This window comes from Anguilla anguilla, chromosome 1 (assembly GCF_013347855.1).
Source record: "Anguilla anguilla isolate fAngAng1 chromosome 1, fAngAng1.pri, whole genome shotgun sequence".
Taxonomy (NCBI): Eukaryota; Metazoa; Chordata; class Actinopteri; order Anguilliformes; family Anguillidae; genus Anguilla; species Anguilla anguilla.
Genome location: NC_049201.1, coordinates 58,675,522 through 58,698,353, shown reverse-complemented (window position 1 = coordinate 58,698,353; position 22,832 = coordinate 58,675,522). Strand labels below are relative to the sequence as shown.

The 22,832-nt window shown below is 43.2% G+C and overlaps 2 protein-coding genes across 4 annotated transcripts in view; one reads left to right on the top strand and one right to left on the bottom strand.

The window, feature by feature from the left end:
- Positions 1 to 1,092: 1,092 nt before the first annotated feature.
- On the bottom strand, positions 1,093 to 11,197 carry abhd5a (abhydrolase domain containing 5a). Of its 2 annotated transcripts, XM_035393128.1 has the most exons (8): positions 10,213 to 11,197; positions 8,522 to 8,602; positions 5,846 to 5,931; positions 5,306 to 5,678; positions 4,234 to 4,388; positions 3,977 to 4,088; positions 3,359 to 3,545; positions 1,093 to 3,098 (listed from the first exon to the last, which is right to left on the bottom strand). In XM_035393128.1, the coding sequence occupies exons 1-8, from the start codon at positions 10,344 to 10,346 to the stop codon at positions 3,009 to 3,011; spliced, it is 1,218 nt and encodes a 405-aa protein (XP_035249019.1). In that variant the 5' UTR covers positions 10,347 to 11,197; the 3' UTR covers positions 1,093 to 3,008. The 2 variants fall into 2 exon arrangements, with proteins under 2 accessions (XP_035249019.1, XP_035249028.1); XM_035393137.1 differs by lacking the exon at positions 8,522 to 8,602.
- Positions 11,198 to 11,278: 81 nt separating this feature from the next.
- The window catches only part of ano10a (anoctamin 10a), a 32,220-nt gene continuing 20,666 nt past the window's right edge, over positions 11,279 to 22,832 (top strand). For both annotated transcript variants that reach the window (XM_035393119.1, XM_035393112.1), the window contains exons 1-11: positions 11,279 to 11,452; positions 12,798 to 12,948; positions 13,380 to 13,577; positions 15,499 to 15,633; positions 15,794 to 15,913; positions 16,722 to 17,291; positions 17,971 to 18,026; positions 18,445 to 18,519; positions 18,818 to 19,000; positions 21,170 to 21,361; positions 21,728 to 21,856. In XM_035393119.1, coding sequence (XP_035249010.1) covers positions 12,810 to 12,948; positions 13,380 to 13,577; positions 15,499 to 15,633; positions 15,794 to 15,913; positions 16,722 to 17,291; positions 17,971 to 18,026; positions 18,445 to 18,519; positions 18,818 to 19,000; positions 21,170 to 21,361; positions 21,728 to 21,856 — 1,797 coding nt within the window. In that variant the 5' untranslated portion in view covers positions 11,279 to 11,452; positions 12,798 to 12,809. The remainder of the gene's footprint in view (positions 11,453 to 12,797; positions 12,949 to 13,379; positions 13,578 to 15,498; positions 15,634 to 15,793; positions 15,914 to 16,721; positions 17,292 to 17,970; positions 18,027 to 18,444; positions 18,520 to 18,817; positions 19,001 to 21,169; positions 21,362 to 21,727; positions 21,857 to 22,832) is intronic.

Here is a 22,832-nt window from a genome sequence, read left to right as displayed (position 1 = left end):
TTAGTTAACTCAGGGAAGAAAAAAACAACCAATATTCTGTGTGTGCCCTCTAGTGGATGATGGTTGATACTACACCTAACAGTAATCTGAGCCATAAAGGTGAGGTTATTGGGACCAAGCAGTGGTGAGCTTGTAAGCGTTTGAAGACAGAGATACCTCACACCTATTTTGGAAGATATATCATAAGATATAACAGAAGTATCACTGAATTACAGAAAATGGCTTGCTTAAGTTCACCACCACTGTACACAAAGAATCCAGAGTGAATTTATTCAATGAATTCCTTGTATACATCTCACAAGGAGTTATGCTCCCTGAATATTTTTTAAAAAATGTATTTTGATCACATAAAGATCAAGAATTGTTTTTATTTGTCTTCACCCACAGTGACCAGGACTTACTATGAAAGAACTGGCCAACTTGCTGAGGCAAAACAAAGAAGCATCAAAAAGGTAACAGGAGACCCACGATGGGAATACAAGAGTCAATAATATGGATAATGACCTTTGTTCTGATTGGCCAGCTCCTTCATAGTCACACTTTGTCTCTTCAGCCCCACTCAGAACAACAGCTGCAAGAAATTGAGCAATAGCCAGAACACTTAGTAAGAGGATTGGCAAATCGCTCAACTTTGCTCCATATGATGGGAGGAATCACTTCAGATTTCCAAACACTCATGACCCTTGTGCCACCTTAACTTTGACCCCTGGAGGAGCTGACTTTTCTCACACGCTATCTTTGTTCAGGATACCAGCTAACAGGATCAGCTCAGGTCATTATCTTTGGGGCTGTTACATGGACCAGCTTATTTGTCCCTATTATTTTCCCATAATGCACTAGGTCAGTGTGACTACTCAGACAGAAGAACCTAGAAAAATTTGTGATAAGATTTGTTGAAACATTAGACAACAAAGACTGATGCACATCTTTAACCACCAGCAATGTTTCACCACTGACGTTTTATGAGTGACAGTGGAGTTAGTGGTTAGAGGAACACACTCATGCATGCAAGAGTCTCTCTCTCACTTTCGGTCTCACACACACACACACGACAATTAAATGATGTATTTACAATAAAAACATGACAAATTCTAAATATGAAATATGGAATTTATTTACAGGTCAAGTACTATGCACTCATACACATCGGAACAGGTGAACAGTAGCAGTATGTGCTGACAGAACTGCAGGACAGTGGGACACAGGACATCTCAAAAGCAGCCCTGTGTCTGGGAGTTCTGAAAATGAAAGGAATACCAGTTCACCTGGGCACCGAGGCAACCGAACCGAGCGCTGGGCCCAGCTGTGCCCGGGATTCAGTAAGGCAGCGATGAACATTAAACACACACACACACACACACACACACACACAATGAAAGCGGCCCTGTTTTTCCTGTCCAGGGCAGAGACTCTGCCAGCACACGGGGAATGTGTGTCTGTCACCGTGGGCTTCAGCGAGGTTTGAGTCCACCTCACCACATTCACCCGCCTCTGCTTTTCAAAAGTGAAACAGCGACACCGGACTAGCATGAGGTAGACTTCAACAAAAAGAATAAAAATGAAAGGAATATCTAAATAATCTGCAACGTCTGCAAAGGACTCCCTGTCTTCAGTTAAAGCCTAAACCACTGACATGGCAGACAAATGACAAATTTCCCCAAAATATAATACCATTTTTTTATTCTCCCTTCAACGGATTAAGTACGTAATCTGGGCGACTTCAATTTAAAAGGATGGTCCTTGATATTAAAATATGAATAAAAAAGTTGTACATGGCTTACTAAAACTGAAATGAATGGAGAACAATCATTTAAAAACACTGTCTTTCAAAACCATAACCAGTGAAACCGATATCAGCACCCGCTGTTCTGACTGGTTTCTGATTCACATTAAATAAAAAATAACTGTCAACATTGTAGTGATTTTATCTATGTGCTTCCAGGAATAGCATAGATTATTCTGTATATGTTCATCAATAAAATTATCACTGGTTTCTTGCCTGCACTAAGGTAAGGCACCTGATAAAATAAACATTTCTTTCCATGGGAGACTCCATATTCACATATGCAAAACTGCGATTCTTGGGCCAAACAGAGATCACCCCCAATGCTACTGTAAAACAAGACATTACCTGCTGCTGCACTTCAGTCAGAACTCTTACCATCTGTTATCATGCAACAGACCAACACAAACAAATCTGCATCCCTGTGCCAATGTGTGAACAGGCTATCAAAAAGCCATACATATGTGGCAGGACACAAAGATGGAAGATATATTATTCCTAAACCAAATTAAGTCAATCCTGATGTTAACATTTCAGCACAAGAGATACTCAATAATATACAGAATGTGCAAGCTTTGAAATAAAATGGAACAAAATAAGTTTAAAATATAAGTCCATACTGTATGTTTCAATGGACTATCAATCCAACCATAGTCATCAAAATGGGATGACAGCCTTTTCTTGCAATGATCCCTAAAAAGATTGCCTTTAAAACAAATAAGAATATTAAAAATATATATATTTCTAAAATTCTCAACTCTCTGTCCTTAATATGGTGTGAGGGCAGAAATATTATATATAGCCTCTATATATTTCTTTTTAAAAGAAAACAACACATGTTAATGGAATCAAATAAAGAAAAGTATTCTGTGAACACACAAAGTGTAAGAACAGGCTCACAGACGTGGATCGCTCACACCTGCATTGATCCAGATGTACGTCTGAAGGAGTTAGGATAACACAACACACATTTTGAAAGGAAAACGAATGATCAAAATACACATGATTGCTTCCTTTTCCGATCTGAAGTAATACATCCCAGTTAGACCCCCGACCTGCAACAGTGACGATGTGGTGGAACGAGAGAGAGGGAACGATGCTGGTTTAGTTACTGCAGAAAAGGCACTGGCCCCTTGAACCCCTGGGGGGCAGACTTGGGGCAGAGAGGAGAGCCTAACAGTCCTGAGTGTGACGTCTATGGTGAGTCGGGAGGGGGTGGCAGGTGTCACTCAACTGCGTCACAGATCCTCAGGATTTGCTGGTTAAAGTCCTCTGGCTGGTCAGCATACACATAGTGCCCAGCCCCACGGATTGCCTGGGTGGGGGTCAGACAGACAGACAGACAGGGAGGGAGGGAGGGAGGGAGGGAGAAAGAGAGAGAGATTGGTGATTAGAGAAGCTGTTGGGACTGCTGAACATCCGAAGAAAATTATCATGATTCTCATTGTTTATGCAGCACAAAGGAAAAGACATGGGACAGACTGGGAAAAGCTTGTCCAATGGTTCCCCTTTTACTGGGATCTGTCGGTATGTTCATTTAAGACTGACTGCGGAAGTGGCATAGTAAAAGCTCACTATTATCTCCACGTGGGAGTTGGGCCTCAGCTCTTTAATGGCGGTGCCTGAGTTGCCGTTGATGCTGGAGCGCGAGCCGTACACCACGGTGATGGGGATGTCCTCCTGGATCAGAGCCACCCTCTGCAGCATGGGCCGCTTCGCCCAGCCGTACGGAATAGTCATGTTTTTAAAGGCAGTTTCTCCACTGCAAAGGAAACAAAGACGGGGAAAGCTGTAACTGACCTGCATAAAATACATGCCTTCAGCGTTACTGTCATATTAAATACAGCATACTTTTATTTAGAGATGTACTGATACATATGTAAGAATGCAATCACATACTTACTTTAAGGGTGGCAATGGGGTATTTGTAAATAGAAATCATCCAATTTCAGGGATGTATTAGCAGATAGGCTAATTGTAATACATTGGAATGAGGAATAGCAAAAAACACAGCTTGGGTATTGAAAAATTGAATATTTAGTCATGCTGTATATGAATGATAGCAAAGCCAAGCTAGGCATGTTATGCTTAAAAACAACAGCAAGATGATAACACCTGATAGGAATTCATTGTAAACAGCATCTTTTAGTTGCCTATGCTCATAGAGACCTAGACAAAGAGAGTGAGATGTACCTGGGCATCTGTACATTCAGGTGGTAGATGTACTCTGTGACGGTGTTGTCATTAAACATGGAGGAAAATTTCTTCTTGAAGTCTGGCCTGAGTGTTTGGACCAGCATAGGGCCTTTGGGTTGACAGAAAGACAAGGTCAGAGGGGCAGAGAGACATATAGAGAAAGGGTAACTGAATGACTTCACAAGTTCACATAGCCGACCCCTTGGTCATGACCTCTCTACTAAGTCCTCCTAGACAATAGGGGTCACTCTTACCAAGTGGACCAGCCAGCCTGAGCCCTGCCAGTGGGTTGAAGGGGCTGAGTATGGCCCCCAGGGCTTTGATCCACACCGGGATGGGCCGGTCCTCATCCGCCGTGTCAGGACGCTCGGGAAACCCCCACGGCTCCACCAGAACCAGGTGTTTCACCCTGCAGGGGGAGCAGAACACTCAGGAAGACTGAACACTGGAGAGAAAAGACACATGCACAGACCCACACTGTGGCCTGCTCAGTCATTCATAATTTACCCTCTAAAACTGACAAAGCTAATCTGGCTGAACACAGTGACAGTCTTCGTACATCTGATGCCCTGGATTTCAGTGGTCGTAAAGGGAGTCCATGACTCCGGCTTTGACAGTGAGGGGGACAGAAGACACAAACCGCAGATCCTATAAATCACATGGCCATCTGGGACATTCGGCATAGGAAAACTCCTCTTGCATTATTGCATTAAGGACATTTATCAGACTGCTGAACGAGAACAGAGTTCCGTTTCAGCTGAGACATGAATATAGTATTACAAGCAGGGTTAATAGGGCAATAGAGGGATATAAACGGCGGCATTTGAGGGCACTGATATTACTCTAGTGCATCTGGAACATTCTCCAGGGCCTGAAATTTGTTCAGACTTGTTCACCCGCCTGACCTTTCAGAACTGGGCATGTCTTGCATTAGCTGAGCATTCTGCACTTTATCACAGAGCTGTTCTCATTACGAGCTCACCACAAACTTAAGCTCTGCTGTGTGTCATTGGCAACAGAACACATAAAAAGAAAATAAACTATTCCAATTGGTGTCTTTTAAAAACAATTAAATTAATGAATTGAAAAAAAATTCTCTGGTTCCTTAACACGATTTTTCCTTATTTAAATATATATTTACGCCATGTGTGTTTATGTGTGTGTGTATGTGTGTGTCTGTATATAAGTAAGAGTTAACACTTACATATACATTTTTTCCCACAAATGCTGCAGAGCTTAAATAAATCTACTGAAACTGCACGACACAGGAAATTCAAAGAGGCACCCTGTGACTGGCTCCGGGGTCCCAACCCTGACCCCGCCCACCTGGAGGGGAACTTGAGCGAATAGGAGGCGGCCAGGAAGCCTCCCAGGTTGTGGCCGACCAGGATCATGGCCTCCAGCCCCACCCTGGCCCTCCACTGCTCGATGGAGTCCACGAACTGCAGCTCCGCCTCGCGGGCGTCGCCGCTGAACTGGGGCCGGCTGCTCCGCCCGAAACCCAGCAGGTCGAAGGCGTAGACGGGGCGCTGCTGGGACAGGGCGTCCAGGTTCAGCGCCCACAGCCCCACGCCCCCCCCGAACCCGTGCAGCAGCACCACGGGCGTCCTGTCCTGGGCCCGCCCCTTAAACATCAGCGTCCAGATCTGGTTTCCGTCCGATATGCAGACGTGCTGCCGAGAGAAGGTGTCGGCTATGGCTGCGAGGAGAAAACAGCAGGCGGAAAGTTCATCAGAATCTGAGAAAATTATTTTCCTGTCAGTAAATGTTTTTACAATGAATTTACTTAAGTATGACAGAAAGAAAGAGGGCAGAGGAAGAAGGAATAAGAGAGAGTAAGGACGAGAAGAGGGAGAGGGCACCCACACTCCAGCATCTTCTCCTCTGCATCCTTCAGCTTGCAAAGGGACGTTGGACACCAGGAGGGCAGCCAACTGGTCACCCACCATGACCTACAGAGAGAGAGAGAAAGAGAGAGAGAGAGAGAGAGAGAGAAACAAAGAGAGAGTCATCAGAACATGCACACGTGGAGTGGACAAACACAGCATGCATACACACAAACATGATGCACATGCTACAGTCATGTGACATGACAGCTCTAAGGCTCAGATCACCCCAGTAACATTTGCTCCAATGATGTGCTCTACTTGTGCTTGTGGCATAGTTTCCATTCCCCTTTGTGTTTCCGGTGGCACCCCCTCCCCCATTGGCCTACCCAGGATTCCAATGCTATTTCCACTCATGCTAGAGACCGCAATCATGGGCATATTAATACAGCAGACAGCTGTGATTATATCATTTCTCTTCTTCACAAGAAATAGATTTCAATATAATAAAACATAAGACATATTTTTTTTAAAAGCAGAAAGCAAAAGAGAATTGGATTTAGAAAAAGTGTGCTGTAGCAGCATGATGTTCGAGGCTTGGAAAGCTATCTCCAATTTTTCTTCTTTTTTTTTTTTTACAAAGCATAATCTCCAGTCCTGTTCTATTCCAAAGTGAAGGTCTCATCGGGTTTCTCAAGCTGTCCGGTACACAGCGCCAGGCGCCTGATATTGATTTTCTCTCCTGATGGCTCGGAGGCCGCCGCTCTGCTGACAGACGGAGGGGCGCCATTAGAGGAGATGGCCCAGGATGAGGCTTCGACCCCGCCAGACCAGGAAAAACAGCTGATCTTACAGGATAGGCACCCACTCTCTGGAGATCACAGCTAACTGGGATCATTATTAAATTATTAAATGGGATTATTATTAAACAGGATGATTTCGAGCTGAGGGTTAGGCACAGTAACAAAGCCATGAACAGTCCATGCTTTAGAACCCTTTGGGAATTGGACATGTCTACTGTATGTGAGGTTCTGAAGAAACAGGGTCTGTAGGAAAGCATCTGGCCACAGTACTAGGTCACAACAGTAAAGAAGTTTCAGTTTTAAACTTTAGAACGAACATAGCTCAAAAATTAAAATGGATATTATTCTGGCAATTAGTTTCACTCTACATTAATGAAAAGTAAGTACCAACAAAATGTTTTGGTCATCGCTTGTATATCAACAGGTGACCATAACAGGATCAGTCAAGGATTGGTCAAGACTGTCTACGTGTTGTGTTTTTGAAACAGACACAGCCCTCGTGTGGGGTGAAGATGTTATCCTATTTGTCAGACAGCAACCTGGACAAACCGGATCAGTTAAAACATTATATAAATCAGTCCTTGAGAGACTGTGGATAAATCACTTGGTGAAACTCCTTGCGTGTGCAATTTGTGTGTTCCAATTCCTACCTGAGTCCAATTAATCAATCTCCACCCTACACTGCCACTAGACAGAGATACACTTTGATCGGTGAGTCACCAAGAAAACATGAAGGCCAAGCACGCACTGCCCTACCCTGCTGGGCCAAACACATGGTTCTTATCACACTGCATGACATCTCACTTGAAGAGTGTAAGGTTAAAGGTTCATGTTTGGGAGGACAGGCACAGAAAGACATGCTGAAAGAAACAAACAGGTCCTGAATAAAATGAGCAGGGGCAGGCCATAGCGCATACAGTACTATGCAGACGTGCTGAACTTGGAAACTATTTCTCTGATCAGAGATGGGTTTTGCCCCACACAGAAGGCAGGAAAGCTGTAAGCTGGACTGGCCATCTGATACTCCCACTGAGACTGGGAGAGGAGCTGTAAGGAACACGATCCTTCCAGGGGAAGTGTTCACTTGTGCAGAGAAATAAGATGTTGAGAAATTTTGATAGCTGGACCCTGTCCAGTTCTGAGACATCTCTCCTGCTACCCCCCCACCCTGGCTGCAGGCCGCACACCGCACACAGGGGCCCACACGGCTGTGGGGCAGAGGCATCTGCGTGTCTGAGGTGCCCCCCTAGACATAACCCCACCCCACAGTGCCAGGGCCTAATGACTGCCCCCTGCAGGAGGGGAAATGACTACGTCTCTGCCTGGTGGTGTTAACCCTGAAACACTTTCCGAGGACACTCTTTGACATTCTCCGCCCGCCCTGCTCAAGTTACCCACAGACTTCTGCTGGCATACAACACAGCCCACACAGCAGCACAGCAGAGGCCAAATGAGCACAGCTGAACCTCACATAGGCAGAGATGGCACACCTTATCCGTACACAGGGGGATGATATAACACACCTTAACCTGACAGAGGAGGTCTGGGCAGCAATAGGGGGAATCATATTTTGTATTAGGCTACAGTATGTACTGGTGTTTGAAAAATTTATGAATCACTTATCTGATGTAGCCTATTATGTAAATTTATACAGTTTACAGGCTTAGCCTAAGTCACGCTAAAAGTAAAAAAAACAGCACACCGGATTAAGATCTACATACAGATCTGCATGTAGTTCACTCATTCATTTCATTCTGGAATGAAACTACGAGGGGGAGGTGCCCTTTCACTTTCACTGTGCTAAGAAAGATTACCACCGACAGGTTAAGCAGAGCAGCACTATGAGAAAGCCAAGAGCAAGCATTAGTCACACAGACACATCATCACACACACTAAGGTGATCATGCGGTTACCTTGCAGTCGACTCCAGAAACAGCAACAATTTGTAGAACCGACTATGAAAACCGAGATGCACCAGTATTCGGTAAACAGTTCTAAAGCAAAAAGCAAAAAATAGCAGCTAAATTTTTGGCAAAAAATAAATTAATAAAATGTGCTTTAAGATCATGTTAATGCAGCCTTAAGTAATTCTGTTCAAATGTGCATTAAACATGCAGTTATTTGATTATTAGCATAAAATCATAGAGGAAAATATACAGTAATGACACATCAACCAGGGACAGCCTATTTGTACACGTATGTAGTGCCGCCCTGTGTTCAACATTAAGCATTATGTTTCACTGAAGTAAATCAAACTTTCATATCCAAGAAAATTACAAAAATATCACATATACTCAAACCAATTCTATTGTCTTGTACATCAGTCCACTAACTTTCAAGTTTATATGCTTATGCTAAAACCACGACAATTTTAATTTGTGTTCAAAGAGTGCAACATTTTGATTTAGACACAGAAGCATTCCTACGTCTGAGAATGAAAGCACTGTGACAACTTTATTAAGCATAAAAATTACCTTAATTTGTTTAAATGCTTTACAATGTACAGGTGAGCTAGTCCCACACCGCTGACATCTTCAAATCAGCTAATGTTAGCTTAACATTTCACTGATACCACGCATTGTATTCTAACAGCCAGTGCACAGTGTTTAAGTTGTAGGCTATAACCTGCTGTGTACGGAACTCTGGAAGAAGTTAGGACCCCCACCCTCCTAGAATCATTAGCCAGCAAATATTTTGATCCTCTTTCTAACACATTGTTAGCCTGCTAAGAAACTTATTCATATGCAACACACCATCATCAGCCTGCTGTCCACATAACCCTCTGTCGTGTAATTGCTATCCTGCAAACTAGTTTCAAGTTATTTCTTCATGAACCACAAATGGGTGAAGCTCTAAAGCATTTTGGTGATTGTCTTCATAGGGTATCAGTGCTAGGGGGTTCATGAAACTTCACTATTACACTCTTTCTGCAGTCATCCGCTATCTATGCCTGGGCAAGGGTTTTCTCCATTAAACTTGGGCAAATTCAGGCCACACGGCTTATCAGCACACAAAATCACCTGTGTTATTAAACTTATATCAACTCTGAGTTCTCTGCTAGCTGTTGTCCTGTGCCACTTTATTTAGTTCCGTGATTATTTCTGATGTTGTAACATACTTACTGCTGTAACGTTATACAATAACATAGCATAATAATCTTAGAATTTAGGTAGCTAAAGCCATATAAATCAAGTAACGTATTTTAAAAGACTGGCTATGTACCACTAACTAGCTACTTTCACTTCGACTCAGATAACTTTAACGGCAGCTAGCTAGCAAGTTTATAATCAACCACATATCTGCTGCACTGTCTAAATATTTCAGCAATTACCAATAAACAGGTAGCTAACACGCTAGCGTTAGCCAGCAAGCCATGTAAGAAATTTCGCTGATGTTATTTTAGACTAAATCGCGAGTCCAATGAACGATAATTCGTCCTGGATCTATTCAGAAGCTGAACTATTTTCACCCAATGTTTTGGACTTAAGCCCAAAGCAGCCAGCTAATTATTTTTCGTCCTATATTTTTCAGATTTGTTAAGTTCATTACAAACAAGTAAAAGCATCCATGGCAATTCAAAATATTGACAGCTACAGTATCTTACCCCCTCTCAGCTGACTCCGTCGCTTCGGCCATCTTTCTCATGTAGCTGACGTACAATGACGTGCGGGTGTTATGTTTAGGGGCGTGGTTAGTGACGCAGCCTTGCCAGTTGTCAACTATCAAAACATGTAACATGCAATAATCGGGATGGCTTGTATGCCATCCGCCAAGTCAGGGCTTGGTAGAGCATGCCCCATACCCATACAGCACCGAGAGTTTGGCACTTTTCAGGGTTTCCAACAGAAACAATCACAATGTTCACAGACTCCCAACTCTTAAGAACATTGACTTCCTTCTCACCACATGTAAACACACAGAAGTCAGATACAGATTCATACGTCCACACAATGCAGCTCACAAAATGAATGTACTAGGCAAGCGGTAGGCAGATATTGGAAACAAACGGTCGCAACCCAGCAAGCACACATGCCAACAACAGCGAGACAGTGTCAGAAGATTGGACTTTTAATGTTGTCTCAAAAATGCTGTCACATTTCCACTAGTTACGCTGTCACGAGCAGTTCGACAATTATAAAGCCAGACAATAATACCTTTGCACTTTCTGACTTGTTAGGTTAGTAGGCTAAACCAACTATAAAAAACAAGGTTACGGAATATATTCATGTGAGCCAGAAGCTTAAATAATTAATTTGCATTTAATCTTAATTGGAAGGTCTCGCAAACCCAATCGGTACATTTTTATGCATTTAGACAGGTTTGGAAGCTTCGAAATAAGCATGTGTCTTACTGACTTGACAGTTCGGTGCATGCATCCTTAACTAAATCATTTAGAGATTACAGGGTGTTTTATCAGTCGTGAAAACAGCTAATTGCCCCACTTGGGCAACGTTAGTTTGGTCACTCGTTCTACAGGCACAACACCGGATTTAAGTACAATATGTGCAGATTCACTTATCTTAATATCAGGAGTGAACTGCGTTAGCAACCTTGATGATTGAATTGGGTGGTAGCTCAGCCAAATGCACTGTAGCGAAATAACTTCCCGTTTGGAACAAACCGTGCATTCCCCGTTCTAGGTTGAGGGTGTGTGCGCGCAGTGCTCTATCGTGCTGCGCCTGCTTGTCGCGTCAGTGACGTGGAGAAACTAGCTACAATCAGCACTGCTTGCTATACACAGACAGCAGTCAAAAGTCTAGTTCCCATAAAAAGGCAATTAAAGCTTCTACCGAAAGAGGTCGATTTCTATATTTGTAATCGTTGAAAGCAACCGGACCAGCCTGGTAAGTTGCTGGAACTAGTTAGAAATGCTGTTTGGTTCGCTGCGAAAGGCCTAGCAACCACATTCACAGTGTTTTGTGTCATATGGTTTCATATAGGCTAACCTATTAATTGTCCTCGGGACAACAACTCGTTGTATCGTAAACCAAACAAAACTTAAGCTAACATTACCTTACTAAAAACTACCAGGAACCATTTGTCGACAGGACATTGAATACGCAGATTAGGCTCCACCCTGCGATTCAGAGAAGTGTAATAGTAGGTTACGATTTAAAACAGTAATTATCTAGAACTATGTAGATGCTTTTCGATGGTGAATAGCCATTGGAATGTAGTGGTCGTTACCGTTCAATTTAAAGTGAGATTTGAAATGGTTTCCATAAATACGGTGTAAAGCATTCGACTACGGTACGATTAACCCTTAACATATAAGATCACAAGTATGTGATGAACACTGATTACTATAATGCGGATGAGAAAACCATTACTGGTTTGTTTGTTGGAGAAAAAATAAAGGATGAAGGAACGTGCTGCTCGTGACGGAATGTTCTGTCACTGTTTGGACGTTCTGCACATAATTCTTGAGTATCACTTTTGTCTTACTGTAGAACAGAACAAGCGGGTTTATAAAGAAACACTTGCACACAATGCGACACGATAGTGCTTGCCACGCAGTAAGCTGACATACGGAAAAGGTTAGGCTACATTTTCCTGTGGAGTGGTATTTCACGCGATGTTCTCAGAAGTTTACTCATGAGATGTTTACACAGACCGGTGATAACGTTTTATCTTGTACCGGCAAACCCATAACTGATCGGACGACCGCAAAATCGTCTCTTCGACGATGGAGGTTGCATTGACTGTTGCCAGCCAGAGTACGATTTGGGATAAACTGAGGAATGGGTATAACAAATAAAATACATTTTACAGAGACTGCACCACCAGCATCAGCTAACAGTCATTCATTTATAAGATTAAAATGTTCACCCATAAGTATGCACACATTTCAGAACACAATAACTATATTATTCAAATAATACATTTGAATGTGCAGTTGAGTAATGCACGTGCAGGCGATGTGGATTCAAATCAGGCCCTAATTATATGCGCTGTATTTGAAAATGAGATGATTGCATTGGGGCTGTAAAACGCACTGTGTGGTTATTCTCGGTGTGCATTGCACGTGCCCTCGCTATAGGGCATATAGGCTATCTGTGGATTTAAGATACATGTGGACACAGCATTGTGCTGGCAAATAGATGAGAAAAGTTCGTGCTCGGATTATCTTTTATGTCACAGAAGACCTTCAGAAAACGCAATCATTTAGTGTATTGTTGTATTCTGCAGGGTGCGTAGAAAATGAAAAAAAGTGTGTCAGTTTCTGACAGTGATGGGCACGCGTTCACCCCGCTGGTGGCCATCGAGCTGGCCGAAGACGTTAAAGAGGAGGCAGTCACATGGCTGCTGGACAGAATAAAGGATAAACAGCAGCAAGGAGGTAAGTAATCTGGTGCTAACAGCTTCACAGCATGAAAATACAACATTGCTATACTTAGTATTGGGTACTTTCAACCAACATTTGTTATTCCTGACATTTATGGCCATCTCTTTCAGTGTATTAAATGACTGATTCCTAATTTGTGCAGTTATAATTGCATGGAGCAATTTGTATGATTTTCATGTTTTTATTGTTGACTTGTAATCCTGGGTGGGGTTTCTTCAACTCTGGCATTAAGAGATTGCACTTGATTTCTAGCTGGATTAAATTCAGTCTGGGGCATTGTGTCGGCATGCACAGTTCGAGTTCAAATTTCAGGAATAGTTGCTGTGGCTGAACGCATTGTATCAGATGCATTTGTCTCTTTGCCCATTTGATAATGCACTTGTCCTACCCTTTGGTTAAAATGCTTGTGGCCTGTGTTTTGAAAGGGACCGACTTATTGGTGGACCAGGTGCCCCTGGAGACCCAGAGCGATCAGAAGGGGAACCCCAACGTATTTGTTGTGGGTGCTACATGGCTGAGGCTGCTGCAGGGGGCTGAGGAGGTCGGCCTTGTGAAGGAGTTCAGTGATGGATCCATGCGAGGGTTCACATATGCCAACAAGGAGAACTTCAAATCCTTCCAAGGTACAAAAGTTGCACACAGTGCACAGTCACACTTCTATTATAACCCCTAAGCTGATTGTGCGGATCTTCCTGCATTTTAGAGGATTTTTGAAATGATATTCAGGCCAACTGTTTGAGCTGTAACAATTTATTGAAATGTTGGTTGGTGGCACTGTGTTGTAGTGCATGCAGAACCTATAGCAGGTGACTAGTTATTGTACCCCTGAGTAAGGTGTTGCATACAACATACAGATGTACAAATTGATTGTTTCACGTGTTATATTCATATGGCATCTTTTCTTCTGCTTAGGAAATGTGTCACAATAATCCCTTATTTCAAAAAGAATTAATGTACTTTAGATGTGGTGTTTTAAACAAGCAGTTATAGTGGTCACATTTGTCTTTGAAAGTGGAGATGTTGTAAAGAGTATGTGTGACTTTTGTGAGGAAGGCAAAAAACACTGCATCAGCTCTGCATTGCTGATAATGCATTAGTGAAAGGTGCAGTATCACTTTTGTGCTTGCTGGTGATGTATCAGTGCTGGGTTCTGTGTCTGTGCTGTGCTGGTGATGTATCAGTGCTGGGTTCTGTGTCTGTGCTGTGCTGGTGATGTATCAGTGCTGGGTTCTGTGTCTGTGCTGTGCTGGTTATGTATCAGTGCTGGGTTCTGTGTCAGTGCTGTGCTGATGATTTATCAGTGCTGGGTTCTGTGTCAGTGCTGTGCTGGTTATGTATCAGTGCTGGGTTCTGTGTCTGTGCTGTGCTGGTGATGTATCAGTGCTGGGTTATGTGTAAGTTCTGTGCTGGTGATGTATCAGTGCTGGGTTCTGTGTCTGTGCTGTGCTGGTGATGTATCAGTGCTGGGTTCTGTGTCTGTGCTGTGCTGGTGATGTATCAGTGCTGGGTTCTGTGTCTGTGCTGTGCTGGTGATGTATCAGTGCTGGGTTCTGTGTCAGTGCTGTGCTGGTGATGTATCAGTGCTGGGTTCTGTGTCTGTGCTGTGCTGGTGATGTATCAGTGCTGGGTTCTGTGTCTGTGCTGTGCTGGTGATGTATCAGTGCTGGGTTCTGTGTCTGTGCTGTGCTGGTGATGTATCAGTGCTGGGTTCTGTGTCTGTGCTGTGCTGGTGATGTATCAGTGCTGGGTTATGTGTAAGTTCTGTGCTGGTGATGTATCAGCGCTGGGTTCTGTGTCAGTGCTGTGCTGGTTATGTATCAGTGCTGGGTTCTGTGTCAGTGCTGTGCTGATGATTTATCAGTGCTGGGTTCTGTGTCAGTGCTGTGCTGGTGATGTATCAGTGCTGGGTTCTGTGTCAGTGCTGTGCTGGTGATTTATCAGTGCTGGGTTCTGTGTCAGTGCTGTGCTGATGATTTATCAGTGCTGGGTTCTGTGTCAGTGCTGTGCTGGTGATGTATCAGTGCTGGGTTCTGTGTCAGTGCTGTGCTGATGATTTATCAGTGCTGGGTTCTGTGTCAGTGCTGTGCTGGTGATGTATCAGTGCTGGGTTCTGTGTCAGTGCTGTGCTGATGATTTATCAGTGCTGGGTTCTGTGTCAGTGCTGTGCTGGTGATGTATCAGTGCTGGGCTGATGATTTGTCAGTGCTGAGTTCTGTGTCAGTGCTGTGCTGATGATTTGTCAGTACTGGGTTCTGTTTTGTCTATAGAAGGTGCTGCTATTTGCAGGTCCCTTGTGATGGCGATTTGGTTAGGGTTGTGTTCTGTACCAGGGCAGTGTAGACTTGTAGACAGTGCTGTTTGTTTCATTTCCTGGCGAGATAGCAGTGATGCAAATGTTCTTGTCAGAACAGTAAGTACTGTGTTGACTGAACAGGCCAGCTTTGATCGTAATGATGAATATTACATATAGCAATAATTATTATTATATATAATTATTATTATGGAACAAAGCTCTTTAGAATCACTTTTTTCTGTGGCACGCAGGTGACGGTGATGGGTTCCTCAGTACAGCGGAGTGCCAGTACATCATTAAGCATGAGCTGGACACGCTGCGGGCCAGAGAAGAGACCCATGTTCCCGGATACGCTCAGATGAAGCTGTACCCAGGGAAGTCCATCAGTAAGTCTGTCACTGTCCCACTGTGTCAGTGCTGGCTTTAGTGTTGCTCTTTTCATAGTGTCGAGCAACAAAACATGCATTTGTTATGAGTTTGTGTGGGCTGTGGGTGTGCGTTAATTTAAGTAGATGGAAAATGACGGCAGTGCAATGTTTAAATCAGTACGCAGGATGCAGTCCAAGGGCATACTGCTGCAGATTTTCCCTCTTCATGTGAAAGAGGACTTGAAGAGACTCTCACTCTCCTGGTATCAAAAGGTCAAGCTCTCCTATCAGCCCCTTGGTAAGTCAAGTGAGAGAGTTGAATATCCAGTATGCTGAATATTATTTACTTTGTGTGAATATGCCCTTTGTGCTTTAAGTTTTTGAATATGTGTAACTGAAGAAAAGGTTAAACAAGTTCTCTCGCAGTTCACTTTGAGTCTGGAGAGAGGAGAAACAATCCTCAAAACAAAGACCAGAATAAAAAGCAATCTTCCACATCGGCACAATGCCATCACTCATTCTCCATATAAGAGAATATTGAGAGATTCGCAATATTCTTCGAATAAGAGAATATTGAGAGAAGTCATACTGATGTGGTAGTTCTTCATATTTTTCTCTGGTTTTTACAAATGAAACTATTCAGGACTGCACAGGACATGATACTGCTGAAAGAGCTTTTATAGTTTTAAAGATGAGAATTTTTTTACCTGAGAATGGGAAGAGATTCAGAAGTACAGCTTCCTGTCAACTTCGGAGTAATCATTAGAAAACATGCACTACTGCACTTATTAACCAACATGTTTTTGTGAGAACATGAGAATATTAATGAATGAATGAATCATTAAATTTATATAGCACTTTTTGAACGCTTTACAGTGATGAGTAGGATTTTACCTCACCAACCACCAATTCTAATCTTAATCAATTACACTATATGAAAACAGTAGTAAATCAATGTGTTCAGGTACATATTTAGTATTAATATCAGGGCAATGTTGGAATGCCTTCAAAGGACCACTGAAGAGAAAAAAAGCACTGAAACCTTTTAGTTCTTAGTGCTGATGATTGAATGCAGATTCTACAGTATGTTCCTACTCACTGCACAGACGACATCCGACAATATTTTGGCGAGAGTATGGCCCTGTACTTTGGCTTCCTGGAGTACTTCACCATCGCCCTGGTGCCCATGGCGTTCTTCGGGATCCCCTACTACCTCTTCGACTGGGAGAGCTACGACAAGTACGTGCTGTTCGCCATCTTCAACCTGGTGTGGTCGACGGTGATCCTGGAGGTGTGGAAGCGGCGCAGCGCCTCGCTGGCGTACGGCTGGGGCACGCTCAGCAGGAAGAAGGCCTTCGAGGAGCCGCGGCCCGGCTTCCACGGAGCGCTGGGCCTCAACCCCGTCACCGGCCGCGAGGAGCCCGTCTTCCCCTACGCCAAGCGCCACCTGCGCATGTACCTGGTGTCGGTGCCCTTCGTGCTGTTTTGCCTGTATCTGTCGCTGCACGTGATGATGGTCTACTTCGAGATGGAGGTGTGGGCCCTGTGGCTGCACAGGGAGGAGCCCACCATCTGGACCAGCCTGCTGCTCTACGTCCCCAGCATCATCTACGCCGTGGTCATCGAGGTCATGAACCGCCTCTACCGCTACGCCGCCGAGTTCCTCACCGAGTGGGGTGAGCTGCACTGGCGCCCCCCGTACATTTTCACAACTAAATTACAGCTTAGAGTTATGTTCACCTATAGCAAATTTCAGTGGTGGAAGTGAATGCTTGGAAAGGATTGAATTGAGATTTACTATATCAAATATAATTCACAGGTGGTGCATTCTCCTCAAGCATTGCGTTCTGTGTTCTCTGTTTTCAGTGTATGATGTACTTCAGGAATCAAATCCTCAAGCTTAGTCATTTCCCTCTCTTGACACCACTTGCTGGTTCCATCACAGACTTAGTAGTGCTTAGCTTTTCATCAACTTGTTTCACACAGACAACGCATGCCTGCACAAAATGAAGGCTGTCTTGAGTAAAGTACTCAACATATACATTTCCATCATAATGCCAACTACATTATAACAAAACTACTACTGAATGAATCATAAACAAGTAAAACTCCAACTTTTCCTTTTCAAAATATGAAAAAAAATGTTCTTAACATGCCTCACATTTTCATGAATTGTTATGTTAACTTTAAATCAGTTTTTCAAGTCTAATGAAATAAGGGAACGAAAAGGGTAACTGAAAAGTAGGATGTTTTATTCATTCGAAAGAAGGAAAATCTATGAAGTGTGTTGCTGTGATGCGGTCCAAAGTTAGTTGCTCTTAGCCCAGTTTGAATGTTTTATTCTCTTTTATTTAGAAAACCACAGATTAGAATCATCATATCAAAATCACCTGGTTCTCAAAGTTCTGGTGGTAAGTACAGTGATTATGTTGTACTAATGTTAGTGGGCAGTGTGTGTATCCCAGTTCTTCAAATCATTGTTCTTCCTTGGCTTTTGAAACCACAACTATGTGCTGTGTTTTATGTCTGGCAATATAAATATAAGTAATGCATGACTGTAATGTGAAGGGCCTGGAGAACTACCTGTTAGGTGTGGTTTGAAATGTGAAGGTGAACACTTTTCATGCACTTGGCACATTTTTATGCACTTGGCACACTTATGTCAGTTAGGCCTAATAGTCATTTTCTGCTATTTATACATATTGGTTGTTTTGTTTCTATTGAACCTCTTGGGTTCAAATCGACTTCGTAATCACAACTGTAAATGTCATCGGAAATGATGGCTCTGCCGTAATTGCTGCTAATGATTAATGAATTATTTCTTCTCAGTTTAACTTCCTGAATTGCTTCGCCTCTCTGTTCTACATCGCCTTTGTGATGCAAGACATTGTTCTTCTGAGGCAGGTGAGTTCATTGTTTTCTGCGAGCGTGCAGGATGCAAACATTGCCGTTAAATCATGACAAAAATATCATGCTGTAGTCTGGCCATCAAATGAAGAATTCTCAGGTTTGTAGACTGAAACCAGTGTCCTAGTGTCTTATCTTGTACGATGTCTTCTTTGCCATGCTGTATATTTTTACAAATTCTGGGACAGCTAAATTGCTTATTCCCCCTTTTGTTTTCTGGCTTTTCTGTAAAAATGTCCTGATCTCATTAGTTACTCGGTACTCCTCTGCTCCTCTGGATTTTGTCTGGTTTCAGAGTCTGGCTACGCTGCTGATCACATCCCAAATACTGAATCAGATTATGGAGGCCTTTCTGCCCTACTGGCTCCAGAAGAGACGCAACAAAAAGGTCCACAAAAGGAATCAGAGAATTATGGGAGAGAAGGAGCTGCCACTTGGCGAGCAGGTCAGGCTGGAGGCCGACATGTACACATATCTGGTGAGTTCTTTTCCTGGCTCAGTTTCCTTAGCAAACTGCCTCTATTTTCATAACTGTTTTTGAAAGTCATATTTCGTATTTTACATGCTCAAACAATTTGGGTTAAGCATTGCTGTGCATCAGCTGGGAATCAATACCGACAGTCACCTCAAGAGCTGCAGTATGGTCATGTTCAACTGCATTATCATTTATTATCCATGGCAGCTTACATGACCTGCTAACGGATCACCAATGAGGGGTCAGGCCAGTAAGCACAGTCATCGCTGACTCAGATGACCCATTACTCTTTTCTACAGCAGTACAGCAGCACAGCAGCACTGTACCTACAGTGCCCTCCATAATGTTTGAGACAGACATATTTTTTATTGATTTGGCTCCGTACTCTACAATTTGCATATTGACAGGTTTTATTAAAGGGTAGTTATATACATTTTGGTTTCACCAAGTAGAAATTACAGCACTTTTTATACATAGTCCCCCCATTTCAGGGCACCATTTTGATTTTGGGGAAAAAAGACTTCACAGGTGTTTCTGATTCTGTTCAATTGCTTCCTTAGTGCTGGTATAAGACCGCTTTCAGTATCTAGTTTTGATTACCTCTGGAATCTATTATTGGCATTTGTCAACATAAAGACCAGAGCTGTGCCAATGAAAGTCAAGGAAGCTGTTATGAGGCCGAGAAATAAGAAGAGAGTCTGAGACATAAGCCAAACTGAGGCATACCAAAATCAACTGTTAGGAACATTAAAAAAAAAGAGAGCACTGGTGAGCTCAGTGATCTCAGAGGGCCTGGTGGACCAAGGGAGACCTCTACAGTTGGTTACCAAAGAATACTCTCCAAAATGAAGAAAAAAACCCAAACACCTGTCCGACAGATCAGAAACACTCTTCAGGAGGCATGTGTGAGTGACTGCTGTCTGCAGAAGACTTCACAAACAGAACAACAGAGGCTACACTGCAAGATGCAAACCACTAGTTACCTGAAAAAACAGGATGGCCAGGTTGCAGTTTGCTAAGAAGTACCTTAAAGAGCCTGCAGAGCGAGGGCAAGAGCAAAGTGTGGAGGCAAAATGGAACTGCCCAAGATCCAAAGCACCCCTTGTGAAACCTGGTGATTGGGTGTGATTGTTTGGGCATGTATGACTGCCACAGGTACTGGCTTGCCTGTCTTTATTGGTGATGTAAACTGCTGAAGGCAGCAGCAGAATAAACTCAGAAGTATAAAGAAGCATCTTATCTGCTTCAAGCAAATACATTCAAACTCATTGTGTGTGAGTACAGAGCCAAATCAAGAAAAAATATGTCTTTTTCCCAAACATTTATGGAGCTCCGTGTAACAGTCCAATAAGTAACGCCTTTTTATCTTAGCTATTTTCCTAAATTTAATTCCTGTTTAGCTTAATGGTGAGAGGCTAAGTTGTTGTGGACAATCTATAATTTATATATATTTTTAAAATAATTTAGGGTCATCAACAAAGCCCCCTATGTCGGAAATGGGTGGTAAACATACTAACAAATACAGAAGTGGACAAATTTTAATATTTCCAAAATGCCAAACTCATTGTAATGTGTTGTGATGAATGATTCTGCTTTGAACATACTAGCTGTAGCTGCGAGTTGTCTTGTTGTGATTTGGTCCATAAGATCTGAAACTTTTAATCCTCCAGTTGTAGAATCTAGGCTCTGTCCAATCAGCAACACTGCCACATAGTCTGTAATACCATAAGTGGCTGTGCTGTCAGTGCATTATCCAGCTTTCCCTTAACATTCATTTCATGTTTGGAGTAATGCGTACACTATAAGGCTAACGGGTCTAATCGTATTTGGTTTTTATGCATTGAAATACTTTAATGCTTTTAAATGTCATGAATACTTTAATGTGTTTAAAAGCCTTATTGTCTATTTGAGGTCTTGGGATATCTGGCTGTTTGGGGGTTTTTATTGTGTCAAGTAATTGAATTCTGTGCAATAAATGCAAAATGTAGTGTGCTCATCAAAAGGGTTCAAACTTGATTTGAATTTTAAAGGGAAAGTGTCTCGTAAAGCCGGATAATTTACACGCCACAAACAACCGCTACTCACACTTGGCAGTTTCATGGGTGCTCATTTCAGGCCTTGTGAATATATGATGACTGCTGGCCTATGGATGAAATGTTTGGTCTCTTCTAGGGCACCTTTGATGACTACCTGGAGCTTTTCCTCTTATTCGGCTATGTCAGCCTGTTCTCCTGTGTCTACCCCCTGGCCGCTGTGCTGGTGGTCCTGAACAACGTGACGGAGGTCTACTCGGACGCCCTGAAGATGTGCAAGGTTTTCAAACGGCCTTTCTCGGAGCCCGCCGCTGACATTGGCGTGTGGCAGGTAAGCCTCCTGTTGGTTGGACTGGAAACAGTGCCGGCTCTGAAAGTTTACTGTAAGTAGGCATCGTAAAACACATTGTATCTCCAGTTTGCTTTGAGTTTGGTGCAGAAATAGATGGGTTTCTTCGTTAGGTGTACTGTTAAGTGGCTCTGTGACTTATAAAGTGTGTTAAAATTCCATGTGGAACAAGTTTTTCCTCATTTCCTGATGAGGTGCTTTTTTGGCTAAGCAAAGTTTTTTTTAAGGACACCAATGAATAGACGTCTGGAGCTTTTAGGCCCTTGAGTGACTACAGACTGGTTCATTTGCATTATGACTGTACATTTATTAGAGCTGGGGTTCAGACGAGTTGTTTGTGCCTTGCAGCTTGCCTTCGAGACAATGAGCGTTATCTCCGTTGTTACCAACTGTGCCTTGATCGGGATGTCTCCCCACATGAAGGCCTACTTTCCTGAGTCAGAGACACAGCTCATTCTGGTGGTGGTGGCAGTAGAGGTAAGGCCTCATTGAACCCCTGCTGAACATGCCCTGTGACCACTCTGCCCTGTGTTCACGCCTCTCTCTGCTGTTTCACAGCCCTGGGAAATTGAGGGAGAACAGTTTTGTTAATATTCATTTGCATGCGTGGACATGCACCATAAGTCAACAACTGCCCTTGTGCAACCAAATTTGTATGAAGCTCTCGTGTGGAACATCATGTTGCAGTAGCTCTATGTGTCCAGCTGGTGGTGCCAGAGAGCTGTTGTTACCTTGCTGGAATAATTACAGCTGTGCATGTGTACGTTATTGAGCCTGAGAGCGCTGTTGCTACTATGCAGTATTATCTGAAGAAATAGAGAGACTGTCTCTCCGGAGGGCGCAGTTTACATGCCTGCATGTCAGCGATGAACAACCCAGGGGATTGGCTGGAGCAGTGCAGAGCAAGGGGTTAAACCGAGTGGATTGGATTGCATGCAAAGGGTGGCATGTGAGAACTTTGCGGAGCTTAGGCCTTTTGTTAGCCCCCAATGCAAAATCAGGCACTATTACTCTACCTAAACACCATGGCTAACACTTTCACACACCTTTCACCTGACACACACAGCTCCCTCGTGGTCTTCTTATGCATTGTTTGTTGTACTATTTCTATCTGGCTCATCTCTCCTCCTCCACAAGTGAAAATCACCGGTTAGAAGAGAATCGTAATTATGATGACTGCACTGAATGGGACAAAGTAGTCTACGCTAAAATAATAAATCCCTGATTGTTCACTTGCTCAGGTTCTGTGAACAGATCTGTCAGACTCTCACGCCTCTACTCTGAGGGGCAGCATGGGGGCTGAGTCCTGCCTGTCCTCATCTTTAGTTTCGGGGGCACACATACAAGATAGCTGGCATGACTGGCAGTTCCTCTCCAGTATCTGTGTGTCATGGTGACAGAAAGAAGTGAGAGGCGGAGCCGTTTCCTCACTAGCCCATGGAAGGCGAAAACG

Excerpts from the sequence above, each read along its gene's own strand:
- abhd5a (XM_035393128.1), bottom strand. The coding sequence starts at position 10,346 with ATGTTACATGTTTTGATAGTTGACAACTGGCAAGGCTGCGTCACTAAC. Across the intron at positions 8,603-10,212 it reads ACGGAGTCAGCTGAGAGGGG|AACTGTTTACCGAATACTGG; the intron begins GTAAGATACTGT and ends TTTTTGCTTTAG. Across the intron at positions 4,089-4,233 it reads CAGGCTGGCTGGTCCACTTG|GCCCTATGCTGGTCCAAACA; the intron begins GTAAGAGTGACC and ends GTCAACCCAAAG.